This window comes from Dermochelys coriacea, chromosome 11 (assembly GCF_009764565.3).
Source record: "Dermochelys coriacea isolate rDerCor1 chromosome 11, rDerCor1.pri.v4, whole genome shotgun sequence".
NCBI lineage: Eukaryota > Metazoa > Chordata > Testudines > Dermochelyidae > Dermochelys > Dermochelys coriacea.
In genome coordinates this window covers 61949997-61964842 of record NC_050078.2, presented here as the reverse complement: position 1 = coordinate 61964842, position 14846 = coordinate 61949997, and the positions used below count along the sequence as shown (strand labels likewise).

Genomic DNA, 14846 nt, shown 5'->3' with positions numbered 1-14846 from the left:
GGTCAAAAAATCCTCTGAAAATCCTAAGGTTATTGTCTGTGGACATGACTAGGAAAAAGCAATGCAACCTGAAGGCAGATTTGCTTTCTTATTGTGAAAGAAACAGTTCTATGGACCACCGTTTCAGAGTCACAACAAGACAACAAAGCACTTGAAACCAACATTTTGGTCAAACCCATTGCTGACCTCAAATGTGGTAATTTCACATGAGGAAATTTATACTGTGAATAAAGTTATAGCTATGTGGGCTTATATAATCCCACCAAAGTCACCCTCATTGTGATTTCTAGTGTCTCCTTTTTGTTACCATTTTAAACACAAATTTAGTGTTTGTGAATGGTAACAGACTGACTTTACGCAGTCAAAAGGGAGAGAAGTCCTCTTTATACAAAATCCTATTTAGCCAGAGAACATACGCAGCAAGAGATCTGTTCTTTGCATGAACTCATTCTCATAGCAACAAAAATAACTTATTAGTGTTTTACACTCCTGTTTACACTGCAGTTAACAAAACTAAGAGCAAACGGGATTCTATTGCATCTTGTGCATCACAACCATTTTTATTACTTTCCAGTCAATTGCACTTACGCAAACTCTTTCAAGAAAATAGGGTTCCCAGTTCTCATTGACTTTCAGTAGGAGATGGATGCTTAACTCTTTCCCATTTTCTTCTTTGAAAGTCTCCCCCATACAGGCCAAAAAGGAATTAGTGAGTCACACTAGGAAATCTGCTGTGTTTATAAGAAGAAAATAGGGTTGCCCCAGTGTCCCAACAGAGGCATTAGTTAAAGACAGTATGCTGCCAATATGTAACCACCTTTATTACTAATGATATGGAGAAATGGAAGAACTCAGTTTGACTCAGAATCTAAGATGGGTTTGAAGGCATGGGCAATTAGAATTATCTTTTTACTGGTAAACTGAACATAAGTGATAAAGAAATCATCACTGGCAACAGTAGGGATGGAACCAAAAATGCCATTAATACAATGACTTTTCAGAGCAGATACACAAGTTTTCAATCAATTTTAGCAAGACTTTCTTCAGAGCTATAATTCTGCTCCAACGTTCATGGGGAGAAAATACTGAACCTACAAACAGCAAATCATTTGTCTGTTCATGCCAGAAGAAAGAGAGAAAGCAATGAATGTGGTTTAATTAGGCTTCAACTTTATTCACTTAAAATATCTGAGAGTACCCAGCAACAAATTATACAGTGCAAGAAGGAGTGCGGTCGGCTCCCTGCTGTTCCAGATGTAGGATGCCCCAAATTCCCCTACTCAGTTCCTTGAAGGGATGCTTTCCTTCAAATCCTTTTCCAACCCATTTGATCCAACAAGTGTATCCCTTCTATACCAACTACAAGTTTAAAAAGGAGTTAATTCTTACACAAATTAAATTGCACAGTATACTTTCTTCCTCCATTTTAGGAGTAAAGAAAAAATATCAGAGCATCTTATGAAGCTTAACTGATACACAAATACTGATCAAACAGTGAACTGTGTTTCAGTTCTCAGTATTTTCTTCTGTCTGCACAGCAACCTAGCAGAAAGGAATCCTGGTCCATAACTAGGGAGCCTAGGCACGACGATAACCCTAACAATAAGGCCTTGCTTGACATGCTGTCTTGTACATCATCATATCATTTGGACACTGTTAACCCATGATACATAACATTTTCCACAACATGTAACTACATTTTTCCAGGTATCGAATAGAAGCTTCAATGCCTTTGTTCAAAAATTATCTGTGTAAATATTCCAATACAGAGAGTTGCTAAAGTCACTCTTCTCCTCCCCCCCACATCAGAAAAAACTGAAGACCCTGCCCAAAGTATCAGTACCATGCAGGGTCCTCACTATTACCTAAAATTGAATGGAAAGTTTGTAGTTCATTGATTACCAATAAGATAACTGATCAAGTATACATTTAAAAATAAACATTGCAGAACTTTGCGCTAGACTTCTCTGTATTCAAGGTGATTCAAATGTACGCACTACTCTTTTTTCTGATGGGAAAAAGATTTTAAATTACTTGTTCTTACCCTGCTCAATCATAATCTTGGCCAGAGACTTAACTTTTGTACTGCAGAAATTTGTGTCCATAAATTCAATAGTATCTTATTAAAAGTATAACTACATCAGTCTTCCTTGAGGAGTACTGTATTAGCTGAGGCACTGCTATAGTTCTCAAATAATGAAATGCTTAAAAACTTATTAAAACAGAAAAAGATCCAGTGGGAAAGGGCTTGCATGGCAACCCAAGACTGCATCTTCATCTCTTAAATGTAACTACTGAACAACTGAGGATCTGACCGTGGCACTCATTTATGGTAAATATACAAAGAATTCTACCTAAAAAGATTTTGCAGAGAGGCTTTTCAAGAAACTCATTTGCTTGGTTGGAAGACTGTTGCAGATGTAATATCTTAACAGTCTCATAACACAACTATCTTGCAAGAACACTGAGGCAGTTGATTATATGAGAAACTGACAACTCAGAATAATCTGCAACCAAGGAAACAGACATACTATGATCCTCAATACACAGGTGACTACAATCACCACTGTCATACTCCCTGAAGTAACAAGGAAGAGAGTACTGATGGTATGTTTATTCAATAGTTTATAAGTTCCATCAAGCTGATCTTATCATGAAAAGATTTTCCTCAAAAAAACCACTGGAGTAAAAAAGATTCTGTCATCTTCATTTTAAAATGCATGGGTGTAATAGGTTCCCCCCGGGATACCACTTGAAACTGAGGTACCACTGAGCCCTCTGACTCACCAGCCTGGGCTCCCTCTCACACTGTGCTGCTGTGACAAGCTGCAGACCCGCTCCCAGTCTTACACTTCCACCAGCATTCACACTGGTAGGGACACACCCAGCTGCAGTTATATGCAGGCTCTCTGACCAGCCACTGCATGAACCAACAATGGAAAGTCTACAGCCAAGGTAACTCCCAGCTTCCCAGGCATGCACCACCTCTGGAGCATAAACCCAAAATTATACTGTCATGAACTGCACAAGTAACTATACAGCGTAAACTGATAGAGTTCCTTCCTCCCTTCCCCTCTCCCCCCAATGTGGAGAGGAATATGTAACAGCCTTTGCCCCTTGAGCTACAATTTTCCATGCACTTCACTCCAACTCACTGATTTAGATTAAAACAAAAGCAAGTGTATTAACTACAAAATATAGATTTTAAGTGATTATAAGGATAGCAAACACATCAAAGCATATTACCTAGCAAATAAACAAAAATGCAAACTAAGTTTAAACACACAAGTTAGATTGACTATGAATTAGCAGTTTCTCACCCTGATGATACCAACAGTCTGGTAGATTCTCAAGGCATGAGCTGCATTTCCTTTGCAGCTTGGGTTTCTGAGGTTTCTATACACAGGCTAGAAATCGCTTTAGCCTGGGTCCAGCACCTCCCCGAGTTCAGTCTTTGTTCATCAGTTGTTCTTCATTCCCCACACAAGAGAACTCCTGGAAACACCTGAGAATGTCACTCCCTTCTTTCTACAGCTTTAGCATATAGAGGGAACCCTTTGCTCCAAAACTCAGTTTCTGGAAAAACAATGATATCCCAAAATGGAATCCAGAGTCATGTGGCCTGGTCACATGATCTTGTGGAATCATAGCAGCCATTACTTACAGACTGTCTGGAGCATTCTCAGGAAGGCTCACCAGGTGATGGAAAGCTTCTCCTAGACATACTGTTTTCCTTAATTTTCAGAGTAGCAGCCGTGTTAGTCTGTATTCGCAAAAAGAAAAGGAGTACTTGTGGCACCTTAGAGACTAACAAATTTATTAGAGCATAAGCTTTCGTGAGCTACAGCTCACTTCATCGGATGCATTTGGTGGAAAAAACAGAGGAGAGATTTATATACACACACACAGAGAACATGAAACAATGGGTTTATCATACACACTGTAAGGAGAGTGATCACTTAAGATAAGCCATCACCAACAGCAGGGGGGGGAAGGAGGAAAACCTTTCATGGTGACAAGCAGGTAGGCTAATTCCAGCAGTTAACAAGAATATCAGAGGAACAGTGGGGGGTGGGGTGGGAGGGAGAAATACCATGGGGAAATAGTTTTACTTTGTGTAATGACTCATCCATTCCCAGTCTCTATTCAAGCCTAAGTTAATTGTATCCAGTTTGCAAATTAATTCCAATTCAGCAGTCTCTCCTTGGAGTCTGTTTTTGAAGCTTTTTTGTTGAAGTATAGCCACTCTTAGGTCTGTGATCGAGTGACCAGAGAGATTGAAGTGTTCTCCAACTGGTTTTTGAATGTTATAATTCTTGACGTCTGATTTGTGTCCATTCATTCTTTTACGTAGAGACTGTCCAGTTTGGCCAATGTACATGGCAGAGGGGCATTGCTGGCACATGATGGCATATATCACATTGGTAGATGTGCAGGTGAACGAGCCTCTGATAGTGTGGCTGATGTGATTAGGCCCTATGATGGTATCCCCTGAATAGATACGTGGACAGAGTTGGCAACGGGCTTTGTTGCAAGGATAGGTTCCTGGGTTAGTGGTTCTGTTGTGTGGTGTGTGGTTGCTGGTGAGTATTTGCTTCAGATTGGGGGGTTGTCTGTAAGCAAGGACTGGTCTGTCTCCCAAAATCTGAGAGAGCGATGGCTCGTCCTTCAGGATAGGTTGTAGATCCTTGATGATGCGTTGGAGGGGTTTTAGTTGGGGGCTGAAGGTGATGGCTAGTGGCGTTCTGTTGTTTTCTTTGTTGGGCCTGTCCTGTAGTAGGTGACTTCTGGGTACTCTTCTGGCTCTGTCAATCTGTTTCTTCACTTCAGCAGGTGGGTATTGTAGTTGTAGGAATGCATGATAGAGATCTTGTGTTTGTCTCTGTCTGAGGGGTTGGAGCAAATGCGGTTATATCGTAGCGCTTGGCTGTAGACAATGGATCGAGTGGTATGATCTGGATGAAAGCTAGAGGCATGTAGGTAGGAATAGCGGTCAGTAGGTTTCCGGTATAGGGTGGTGTTTATGTGACCATCGCTTATTAGCACCGTAGTGTCCAGGAAGTGGATCTCTTGTGTGGACTGGTCCAGGCTGAGGTTGATGGTGGGATGGAAATTGTTGAAATCATAGTGGAATTCCTCAAGAGCTTCTTTTCCATGGGTCCAGATGATGAAGATGTCATCAATGTAGCGCAAGTAGAGTAGGGGCATTAGGGGACGAGAGCTGAGGAAGCGTTGTTCTAAGTCAGCCATAAAAATGTTGGCATACTGTGGGGCCATGCGGGTACCCATCGCAGTGCCGCTGATTTGAAGGTATACATTGTCACCAAATGTGAAATAGTTATGGGTCAGGACAAAGTCACAAAGTTCTGCCACCAGGTTAGCCGTGACAGTATCGGGGATACTGTTCCTGACGGCTTGTAGTCCATCTTTGTGTGGAATGTTGGTGTAGAGGGCTTCTACATCCATAGTGGCTAGGATGGTGTTTTTAGGAAGATCACCAATGGACTGTAGTTTCCTCAGGAAATCGGTGGTGTCTCGAAGATAGCTGGGAGTGCTGGTAACGAAGGGCCTGAGGAGGGAGTCTACATAGCCAGACAATCCTGCTGTCAGGGTGCCAATGCCTGAGATGATGGGGCGTCCAGGATTTCCAGGTTTATGGATCTTGGGTAGCAGATAGAATACCCCAGGTCGGGGCTCCATGGGTGTGTCTGTGCGGATTTGTTCTTGTGCTTTTTCAGGGAGTTTCTTGAGCAAATGCTGTAGTTTCTTTTGGTAACTCTCAGTGGGATCAGAGGGTAATGGCTTGTAGAAAGTGGTGTTGGAGAGCTGCCTAGTAGCCTCTTGTTCATACTCCGACCTATTCATGATCATGACAGCACCTCCTTTGTCAGCCTTTTTGATTATGATGTCAGAGTTGTTTCTGAGGCTGTGGATGGCACTGTGTTCTGCATGGCTGAGGTTATGGGGTAAGCGATGCTGCTTTTCCACAATTTCAGCTCGTGCACGTCAGCGGAAGCAGTCTATGTAGAAATCCAGGCTGCTGTTTCGACCTTCAGGAGCAGTCCACCCAGAATCCTTCTTTTTGTAGTGTTGGCAGGAAGGTCTCTGTGGGTTAATATGTTGGTCAGAGGTGTGTTGGAAATATTCCTTGAGTCTGAGACGTCGAAAATAGGATTCTAGGTCACCACAGAACTGTATCATGTTCGTGGGGGTGGAGGGGCAAAAGGAGAGGCCCCGAGATAGGACAGATTCTTCTGCTGGGATAAGAGTATAGTTGGATAGATTAACAATATTGCTGGGTGGGTTACGGGAACCATTGTTGTGGCCCCTTGTGGCATATAGTAGTTTAGATAGCTTAGTGTCCTTTTTCTTTTGTAGAGAATCAAAGTGTGTTTTGTAAATGGCTTGTCTAGTTTTTGTTTTCCTTAATGACTCATTGCCCTGGATAGGTCCTTCCCCACCCACTAACTAGACTGAAAGCATCTTGCCTAATGGGCATCATTTGAAACTACATCATTTGAAACTACTTTGAAATACAGATACAATTTCCTGAATATGATTATCCTATTTGTATTCATGTATTATTTTTGTAACTTTTCAAATGACAACTTAGAATTTGCTCCTAATCAGCAATTTCAGGCTACTGTCAACACTGTTTTGTGAACTTCTCCAAAGCTCTATTAACTTTGGGCCACTGCTTTCAATTGTCAGATATTAAATATCTGGGCAGAATTTAGGAACAGTTACTATTAATCATTTGATAAGCAATTCAAGGTGACTCCAAGAAAATTAGAGTACCTTCAGAAATCATCATTTGCTAAAGAACACATCTGAGGCCAATATTCAATATGTAATTTGGCAAAATATTGTACCAGTCAGTTCTGGAAAGGGGTTACAGGAATAATGAGTGCCTTAGATAATTTTTGAGCAGTCACCAATTTAGAGCCACCTCTTACATTAGAAATATCTTCAAAATCCTATAAGAGGAGTCTCTCAAATTATTAAATTAGCCTTCTAAAAGATTTACTATTTGTTGATAAATTTCAGAAATGAAATTGCAAAAGGAGTCCTGAATGCTTCCAAACTGGATTTCTGAAAAAACTAAGATTCCAACCAATTCTAACTTGGACTTGCAACTCAGAGTACGAGTCTAGTAGACTTCTAAAATTCACTTTTAAAAACTTGATTGGAGACAACACCACTGACAAATGTTTTTGGAAAGGAATGGATCTAAATATTTTAAAAATACTTATTCACCAGGAGTTAAACATTCAGAGCACTGGGCACAAATCACGTTGCGTCAACACCCACCGTGGACCTTTGCGCTGCTTTGTTTTAATTAAACAGTCGGATTCCCCTGGTCCACACCAGTTCTAACTCCAAACTGTTGTGCCTTTAAAACTGGCTTGTTGCTTTAACATAGGAACCCCTGTTTAAGTCTGGCAAGTTCACAAACTTGACAAACTGATTTTTTAGAAGATAGTTGCCTAGACTCAAGATTTATATTTCAACTAATATCAGTAACAGCAGTTGTGATGGCATTGTTAAGATGCTGAAATGCATCCCATTCTATACATTGGTAATACATGGTTCCAATTCTGGAAAGTTGTACAACTGTGCTGGCACTTTTGGAGCTGGCTGTTTGTTCCCATAGCTTGTGATAAGAGACAACAAACTGACAGTGGTTCCAAACTTTTCCTGACAGAATGCCACATGGGGTGGGGGATCCAACGGTGGCTACATTGGGCTGGCTCACACATGCTCTTGCAACTTAGCTAGGTGCCATGGGAGCAGTGGATAGAAGCTGAAGACTGTGGGCTGCTGTGGGGGCTCTGCAGCTATGTACACAGCACAAGCCACCCATTGTGTATGGCATTGGAGGGAGAGGGATATAAAAGAGAAGGACAAGGGCAGAGATCAAGGATGAAGCAGTATTTTCACTCTGTCCCAGCCACCTAGATTAATCTCCAGCTCTCCCAGTAGAAAACAACGAAAGGAACATTTACCTTGTGTGAGGTCCTCTGTTAGTGCTGTGCCCTTCCCAACTACTGCTACTTCTTGAGCTCTTTATGACAACATAACAGGAGTATCTTGATTTATGACATTACAGTTGACAGATGGAAATTTAAAAAAATAGCCTTGTATACAAAGAATTATTTATTACAAAAATCTTTACAAAATCACCCCTTGGACAGCTTTGGCAAGTTTTCAGGCGCCAATATTAGTTTCAAGAATTCAGAAGCCATCAGTATTCTGTTTGTGAACTTGCACTAAAATAAATGCAGTATTTAGATACATTTATCATTATAAATTGATGTTTATATAACAAATGTATTGGGGGTTTAAGCTTTCTGCCTACTAGTAAACACTATACAAAGTAAAAAGTGTGACCTAATTATGAGAAAGGGATACTTTCCTGATTAGGGACCGTAAAGCATTCGGACTCACCCGGCAGCGCCTCCTGCTGGTCGTCATCAGGAATTAGCTCGTCCAGCCACCAGAGCACCCTCTGCAGGCCGGTGATCTGCCTTACCGCCAGCCCCCGTGTCCCTCCCAGGACCCGGTGCCCCTTTCTCTGGGGTGCTTCCCCCCTGGCAGTACTCTCACACACTCTCAGGTTCTGGGTCTCCCATTCCCAGGGGAACCCCACCCTCTAACCCCACCTAGCCCCAGTCTGGGCTACTGCCAGTCCCCACTTAGTCTCTTGTATCGGGGGCAGACTACAGTGTATATGCCACTCATCACAGGCAAGGGAGTTTTGGGCCTGCTGCCTCTGCCAACCCATAGGCTGCCCCTCTGCAACCCTGCACCTATTCGGCCAGTAGTCAGGCCCGCAGCCTGAGGCTTTCCAGGCCAGAGCTCCCAACTCCTCTGGCCCTTCCCCAGCCCTGCTCCAATCTAGGTGTCCTGCTAGGCACCTTGCAGCCAGGCCCTTCTCCCTCTACAGGCAGAGGGAGACTGACTGGGCTTCCGGCTCACAGCTTCTTATAGGGGCCAGCTGGGCCGGATTGAGCTGGCCACAGCTGCGGCTGCTCCCTTACACAGCCTGGGTTTTTCCCCACAGCCCCAGCCCTGTCAGGGCGGAGCAGGTAACCACCCCACTACAGGACCTACAACCTGAAATACTCAAATTACTTTGTAAATTTTAATCTCAGCGCTCAGATTAAGTTTGCAGGGTTGGCATTTAGAAAAAAAATAAGTTAATTGATCAAATTTGGCATTTAAATCAGTTGAACACAATCAACATGGATCTCCAGAATACCAGCTTTTTAAAATTAAGTGCCTTTTCAGAAGAGAACTGCACTTTAACAAACAAGCAATTTTGAAAAATGTTCCTACTAAAAATGCCAGGTGGCCTTATTCTTCAAAATATTTATTTGGAGAGCACTTGTCTAATAAATTCTGGATGACAGGACATCCGAGATTCAGTTCTTCCTTGTTTAGAATTAAAGACAGATTAGCTCATCCTTATCTCAGATTTTGTACTACAGACTGTTTTCCGGGCTTAAGGATCAGTCTGAAGTGATCAACATACTACTCTGAAGTATAGCCATCTATGAATTGAAGGACGAGGTAGACCTGTGCCCATTCTGAAGCAGAGTGGATGAAGTAGATCAGCCTGAATTAAAATCCTTTGACTTTCTTGTACACATGTTGTATTCCAACTAGCACTAGAAACAGTACGACTAGCATCTTTACACTGGACATGAAAAGCAAACACTGTAGAAGTCTTCTGCATATATGGAAATTGAACTATATTTGAAAGACAATACTGTACCTTTCATACAATGGGATTAATTGATCTTCGAACGCTGAAATTCAAACCTTGCATATACACCTCTTTCCTGATATAATGCTGTCCTCGGGAGCCAAAAAAATCTTACCGCATTATAGGTGAAACCGTGTTATACTGAACTTGCTTTGATCCACTGGAGGGTGCAGACCCGTCCCCCCGGAGCACTGCTTTACCACGTTATATTGAATTCGTGTTATATCGGGTCGCGTTGTATCGGGGTAGAGGTGTATTAAGTGTGCCTTTCCAGAGAACTTTATATAAATGAATTTAAAATACTCCTGCACTGTAAATGATTACACACAACAGACTAATGAAAAATGATTGTGGTGTTAATAGTTGGGGGCAGAGAGGTTGTTCTTTTTGTTTCAAGAGATGGAATTACTGATATTCTTCCAGACTGACAGCAGCCAACATCCCCAGTTAAACCTTCACTCCTATGGTATAACTGTTTCTCATGAAAGCACTGAAAATGTCCTTCACATGAAATGCTACAGTCTCAACAAAAGGAGCACATATTTAAAAAGACACCAAAAATGTCTAAAAAAAAATATTTTTAGCTATGTGTTGTTATACAAATGCAGCACTGAAAATGTTGGCAGATATATTTCCGTTAGCCTTTTGGCACTGGTAATTTTGCATTTCTTTGTAATAATGAAGCATTTTGCATTTATACTAGTGGCGACAAAATAAACTCACATTTCAATTAGTATAAATGTCATGTATTCTCAGAAAGAAACAGACAATTGGAAATGTGATGGCATTCCTAAACAAATATGCTTTACATAAACGAGAGGACAAAAATATAACAAGCTTTTCACATATGCAGCATACAAAACTGATCTGCCTGGACAAAATAATACTTACCACTTCTATAATGCCTGCTGTATAAGGATCTTAAAGCTCTTCACAAATATTAACGAATATATGTATTTTTACAGATTTGGAAACTATCACAAATTAAGACTGGGCCAAGATCACAGGAAGCCTGTGGTAGAAAAAATGGAACCCAGACTTTCCAGCTTTTAGCCTCACTCTTAACCACAGGACTTACAAGATATGTCACCTACTAGACCGAAGACTAAACCTGCTTCCTGGGGTGAAAAATACCTGGCTGCTATACCCCTTGCAATTTAAAGCACTGTTCTCTGCACACTATTTAATGACAACATATCTAACTACTTTCTGTTTAGTACATTTAAGGAAGTGGAACCTACTATGTCTCACCTTTGTTACTTTCTTTCCCTTCCTGAAAGAAAAGGAGTACTTGTGGCACCTTAGAGACTAACAAATTTATTTGAGCATAAGCTTTCGTGAGCTACAGCTCACTGCATCGGATGCTTATGCTCAAATAAATTTGTTAGTCTCTAAGGTGCCACAAGTACTCCTTTTTTTTTGCGAATACAGACTAACACGGCTGCTACTCTGAAACCTTTCCCTTCCTGGTTTTCTTTCCTATAATAGACAATGGCTCATTTTTTCCTGTGCTGTCTTCAGTGTCAGCTTCCATTTTAACTTCTCACCATCCATCTCCTCTTCTCTCCTATCTATCTCTCAACCTCTACTTTGTTTCCTTTCTTCTCCCACTCTTCCTCTTGTCAAATAATCTCTTTGAATACCACACTAGCCTATTTTAACTTGAATCAGTCTCTCCTTCATCCAATCCCATCACATCCAAGACAGGAAATTTATCAAACTCCTAATAGCCTGAGAACTATACCTATTGGTCAATAATTGATACAAAACATAGTGCACACCATTGTCCAGCAGAAATGCCTAGGTGAAAAGCCAACCACCTCCTCCCCCAGCTTCTGGGAAAGCAAGGATGTTGGAAATCCTGCCAGGGTGTTGTCCCAACATCCTGCTCAAAGGGTTTCATATCCTTTTCTATCAATCACAAGTCAGTAGGTCTCTGATAAACCTGTAGCATGGACTCAACCCATTCTGGTGGCTGGAAGGCAGAAGCTGCATTTTTGTCAGTTTCACTATAGCCCACTGGTTCTGAATAGCAGCAGGTTTTACTCTGCTGCCAACAAAGCTACAAGCAGTGGCAAGCTACTTGCAGATTTAAGTCTTTGTTGGACAGAGGGGGAAAGTGATGCATGTTTGTGAGATAATCTTTATAAGCACAAGGGCAAACACAAGATTTTTTTAAATAAAAGTTGAGAGCCTCTAGAAGTTGATGATACTCAACCTGGGAAAGCTTCACAATCTAGTGGCTTTCTCAAGTCCTGCTTAACCACAAGGTCTGTCACTTATGAGTCCAACTTTACTTTCACATGTTTCAAAACCAGAAGAAACACTTTATTTCATGTCATTTGAATTATATGTAAATAAATATATAACTGATGTCTTGACCAAGCAACATCTTACTTTGGCAACACTTCTGGAAAAGCAGGCAGATCTCAATATTCCTCTCCCCCACAGAAAGTTATATGATCTTTCTATCATCCCGCAACACTAAGTGTTGACCTGAATTGTCTTTGTAAACACTAAAATGCCAAGCACATGTAGACTTGCAGGAGGAAAAGGGAAACCTGAAAGAGCTGATACTAACAGGAACCTAGAGCTGTGCACATTTCACAGGAAAATACTCTGAGTGCTTTTCAACATCAACTCCTGTACTTCATTTGGTAAATAAGTAAATCGATTATTTTCAAATACCTGGGTTTACATTTTACTTTACAGCTTAATTGTATAATTATTTGAATTTACCATGTGCCATAATCAATGCCAAGAGAAAACTAAATTAAAAACACAGTAAGTTTAAAATGGACAACAGGAAATGCTACTTTACTCATTAACAGGTAGAAACTACTGTTACAAACAACAAGATTCAACACAGAACAGAAAAAACACCGTTGTATTTACACTAGCTAAATATAAATTACAGGGACTATCAAACCTCATGCTTCAGGGTATCTTTAAATTAATTACCAAATAGGGGCTGGAGAGATGTGTCTCAAGACACAGCATTATCCATTTTGCCAGATGCCTTATGGGATTGTTTGCCTTCATCTGAAATATGGACTAGACACCACTGACAGAGAGCCACGCTGGGAAAGTCCAATGATCCATCTAATATGCTATTCTATATAAATTTCTTAAGGTAAAACATTAAACAAAATGTATAAAGGCAAAAAAATCTGATAAACATTAATACATTAATATAATAATTATCTAAGTCAAACATGTGAGTCAGGTGCAGTAGGACTCCCTGCTGTTTTAATGCCAACTGTCTTTTCTTATCCACACTATGCAGCATAACATCAGATAAACCAAACCTTTGTTGCATCTCCTGTATGATTTCAGTAACACATACTGGATGATATAAGTAAAAACTGTCTCACTTGTGAAATATGGTTGATTGAAGATTCCATGCGCCGAAGCTGGGATGCCTGGATATCCAGCATTTGGAGAACATTGTTGGCCAAAGTGTTGATCAGATAAGCTACACTTGCTAAGGACTGGGTTGTGTAGGCTTTGGTTTCTTCTAAGGCTCGCTGTTTATCTGCTGACTAAAAGCAGAAAAAAATCCATTTATTAAACGAATGGACAGACATGAAGATTTGCCATATGAATTGCATTTGCATCCCTCTAAAGGATAGGAATTTCTACAATTCTACCAAATCAAGTCTAATTCATTATATATTAAAATTACTATTTTTCTTCACCTAAAATTCTTAATTACCCAAAAAAGATTAAGGAACGGTTCTAGTCAGAGTTTCTAGTTTTTGCAATGAAAGGAAAATTTTTGAAGCTGTTATATAATATCCTGTCTCAAGAAGCCATTAAAAATACACCACTACTACTACGAATGCTTAGTTCTTATTCATGGGCTTCGCAGGATTCGGTTTAAATTGATGTATGTCAGCAAATGTCAATTTCAGCTAATACACTGAAACGGACAAGAACATATCCATCAGCAAGAGAGTCATCACAAGTGCAGCCTGTACCCTTCCCCTCTACGCACCTTCCGCCTCCAGGGATCGGGCATCACTGGCCCTGCAGCAGCACAGAAAGCCCTCTGAAGCCCCACTATCATGGGAGCGACTGAGCAGGGCTGTGACAGCAGAGCTGCAGAGGGTTCCCTGCACAGCCACAGGGCTGATGATACTGAATCACTGCAAGTCCAAGTTGCAGGAGAAGCTATGGTCCTGGCAGGGCAGAGCAGAGATCCCCACCAGGGCTGTGAGGAGGAGGATGGCTGCAGGGGAGGTCATCCGGCTGCTGAATGGTCTCCCCAGTGTCTAGGAGTTTGTCCTCCTGGCAGTCCTGGCCAGGGGCATTTGTTCTGCCCGGCCAGGACTGCAGCCTTCCCTGCACTTTGTGCCTGAAGGGTGTTGCAGTGCAGGGAGCCCTCCGCAACCCATGCTGGAAACGCCCTGCAGTTCTGGTGCCACCACTGCCTTAACTCCCACCCTTAATTTCCTGCAACTGTGAAAATTAAAATTGTTAAAAATCAGGGGAAATTTTTAAATAAAAATCAATCATCAAAATTGCAACAAAATAAAAATCAAATTCTGCCACGCCTACTTCTAAAGTGCTTTTCATCAGTAGATCTCAAAGCACTCACTGGTACTTAAAGCATAAAATTTCTGCAATATTTTTAAATTCATGATTGTTCATTTATCCATTTACACATGCAAAATGCTCATTACAGAATTCCAATACTCCTTGCTCAACTTTGTGTGCTTTAATTAGATCTTGCAGTAAATGCCTGAAATAATCTGCCAAATAGAATATTCAGTTGTTCCAATTATTCAGACCTCAATGGGCTTTAAAAATAGGCTTTAAAATGGAAGTGAGTTTTCACAATGGATGAACTGTAATTGTTTTCCTAAAATGGTAGCAAAAATATTACCATACTAGGAAAATCACTTTAAAATGATTAAATTAGTAGTAGTACATTTTATAAAAAAACCTTAATACTCCTACAAGTTTGAATACAGGCAGTCGGACACATCTGGTTCCTGAAAATCGCGTCTTAAGTCGAAACGTTGTAACTTGATTTTTCCATAGGAACAATGTCTGATCGAGCGGCATAAAGTTG

The 14846-nt window shown here is 40.9% G+C and overlaps 1 protein-coding gene across 19 annotated transcripts in view; it reads right to left on the bottom strand.

The window, feature by feature from the left end:
• ABI2 (abl interactor 2) overlaps positions 1-14846 on the bottom strand; it is a 108832-nt gene that overhangs the window by 50120 nt on the left and 43866 nt on the right. For all 19 annotated transcript variants that reach the window (XM_038422610.2, XM_038422600.2, XM_038422602.2 and 16 more), the window contains one exon: positions 13144-13311. In XM_038422610.2, coding sequence (XP_038278538.1) covers positions 13144-13311 — 168 coding nt within the window. The remainder of the gene's footprint in view (positions 1-13143; positions 13312-14846) is intronic.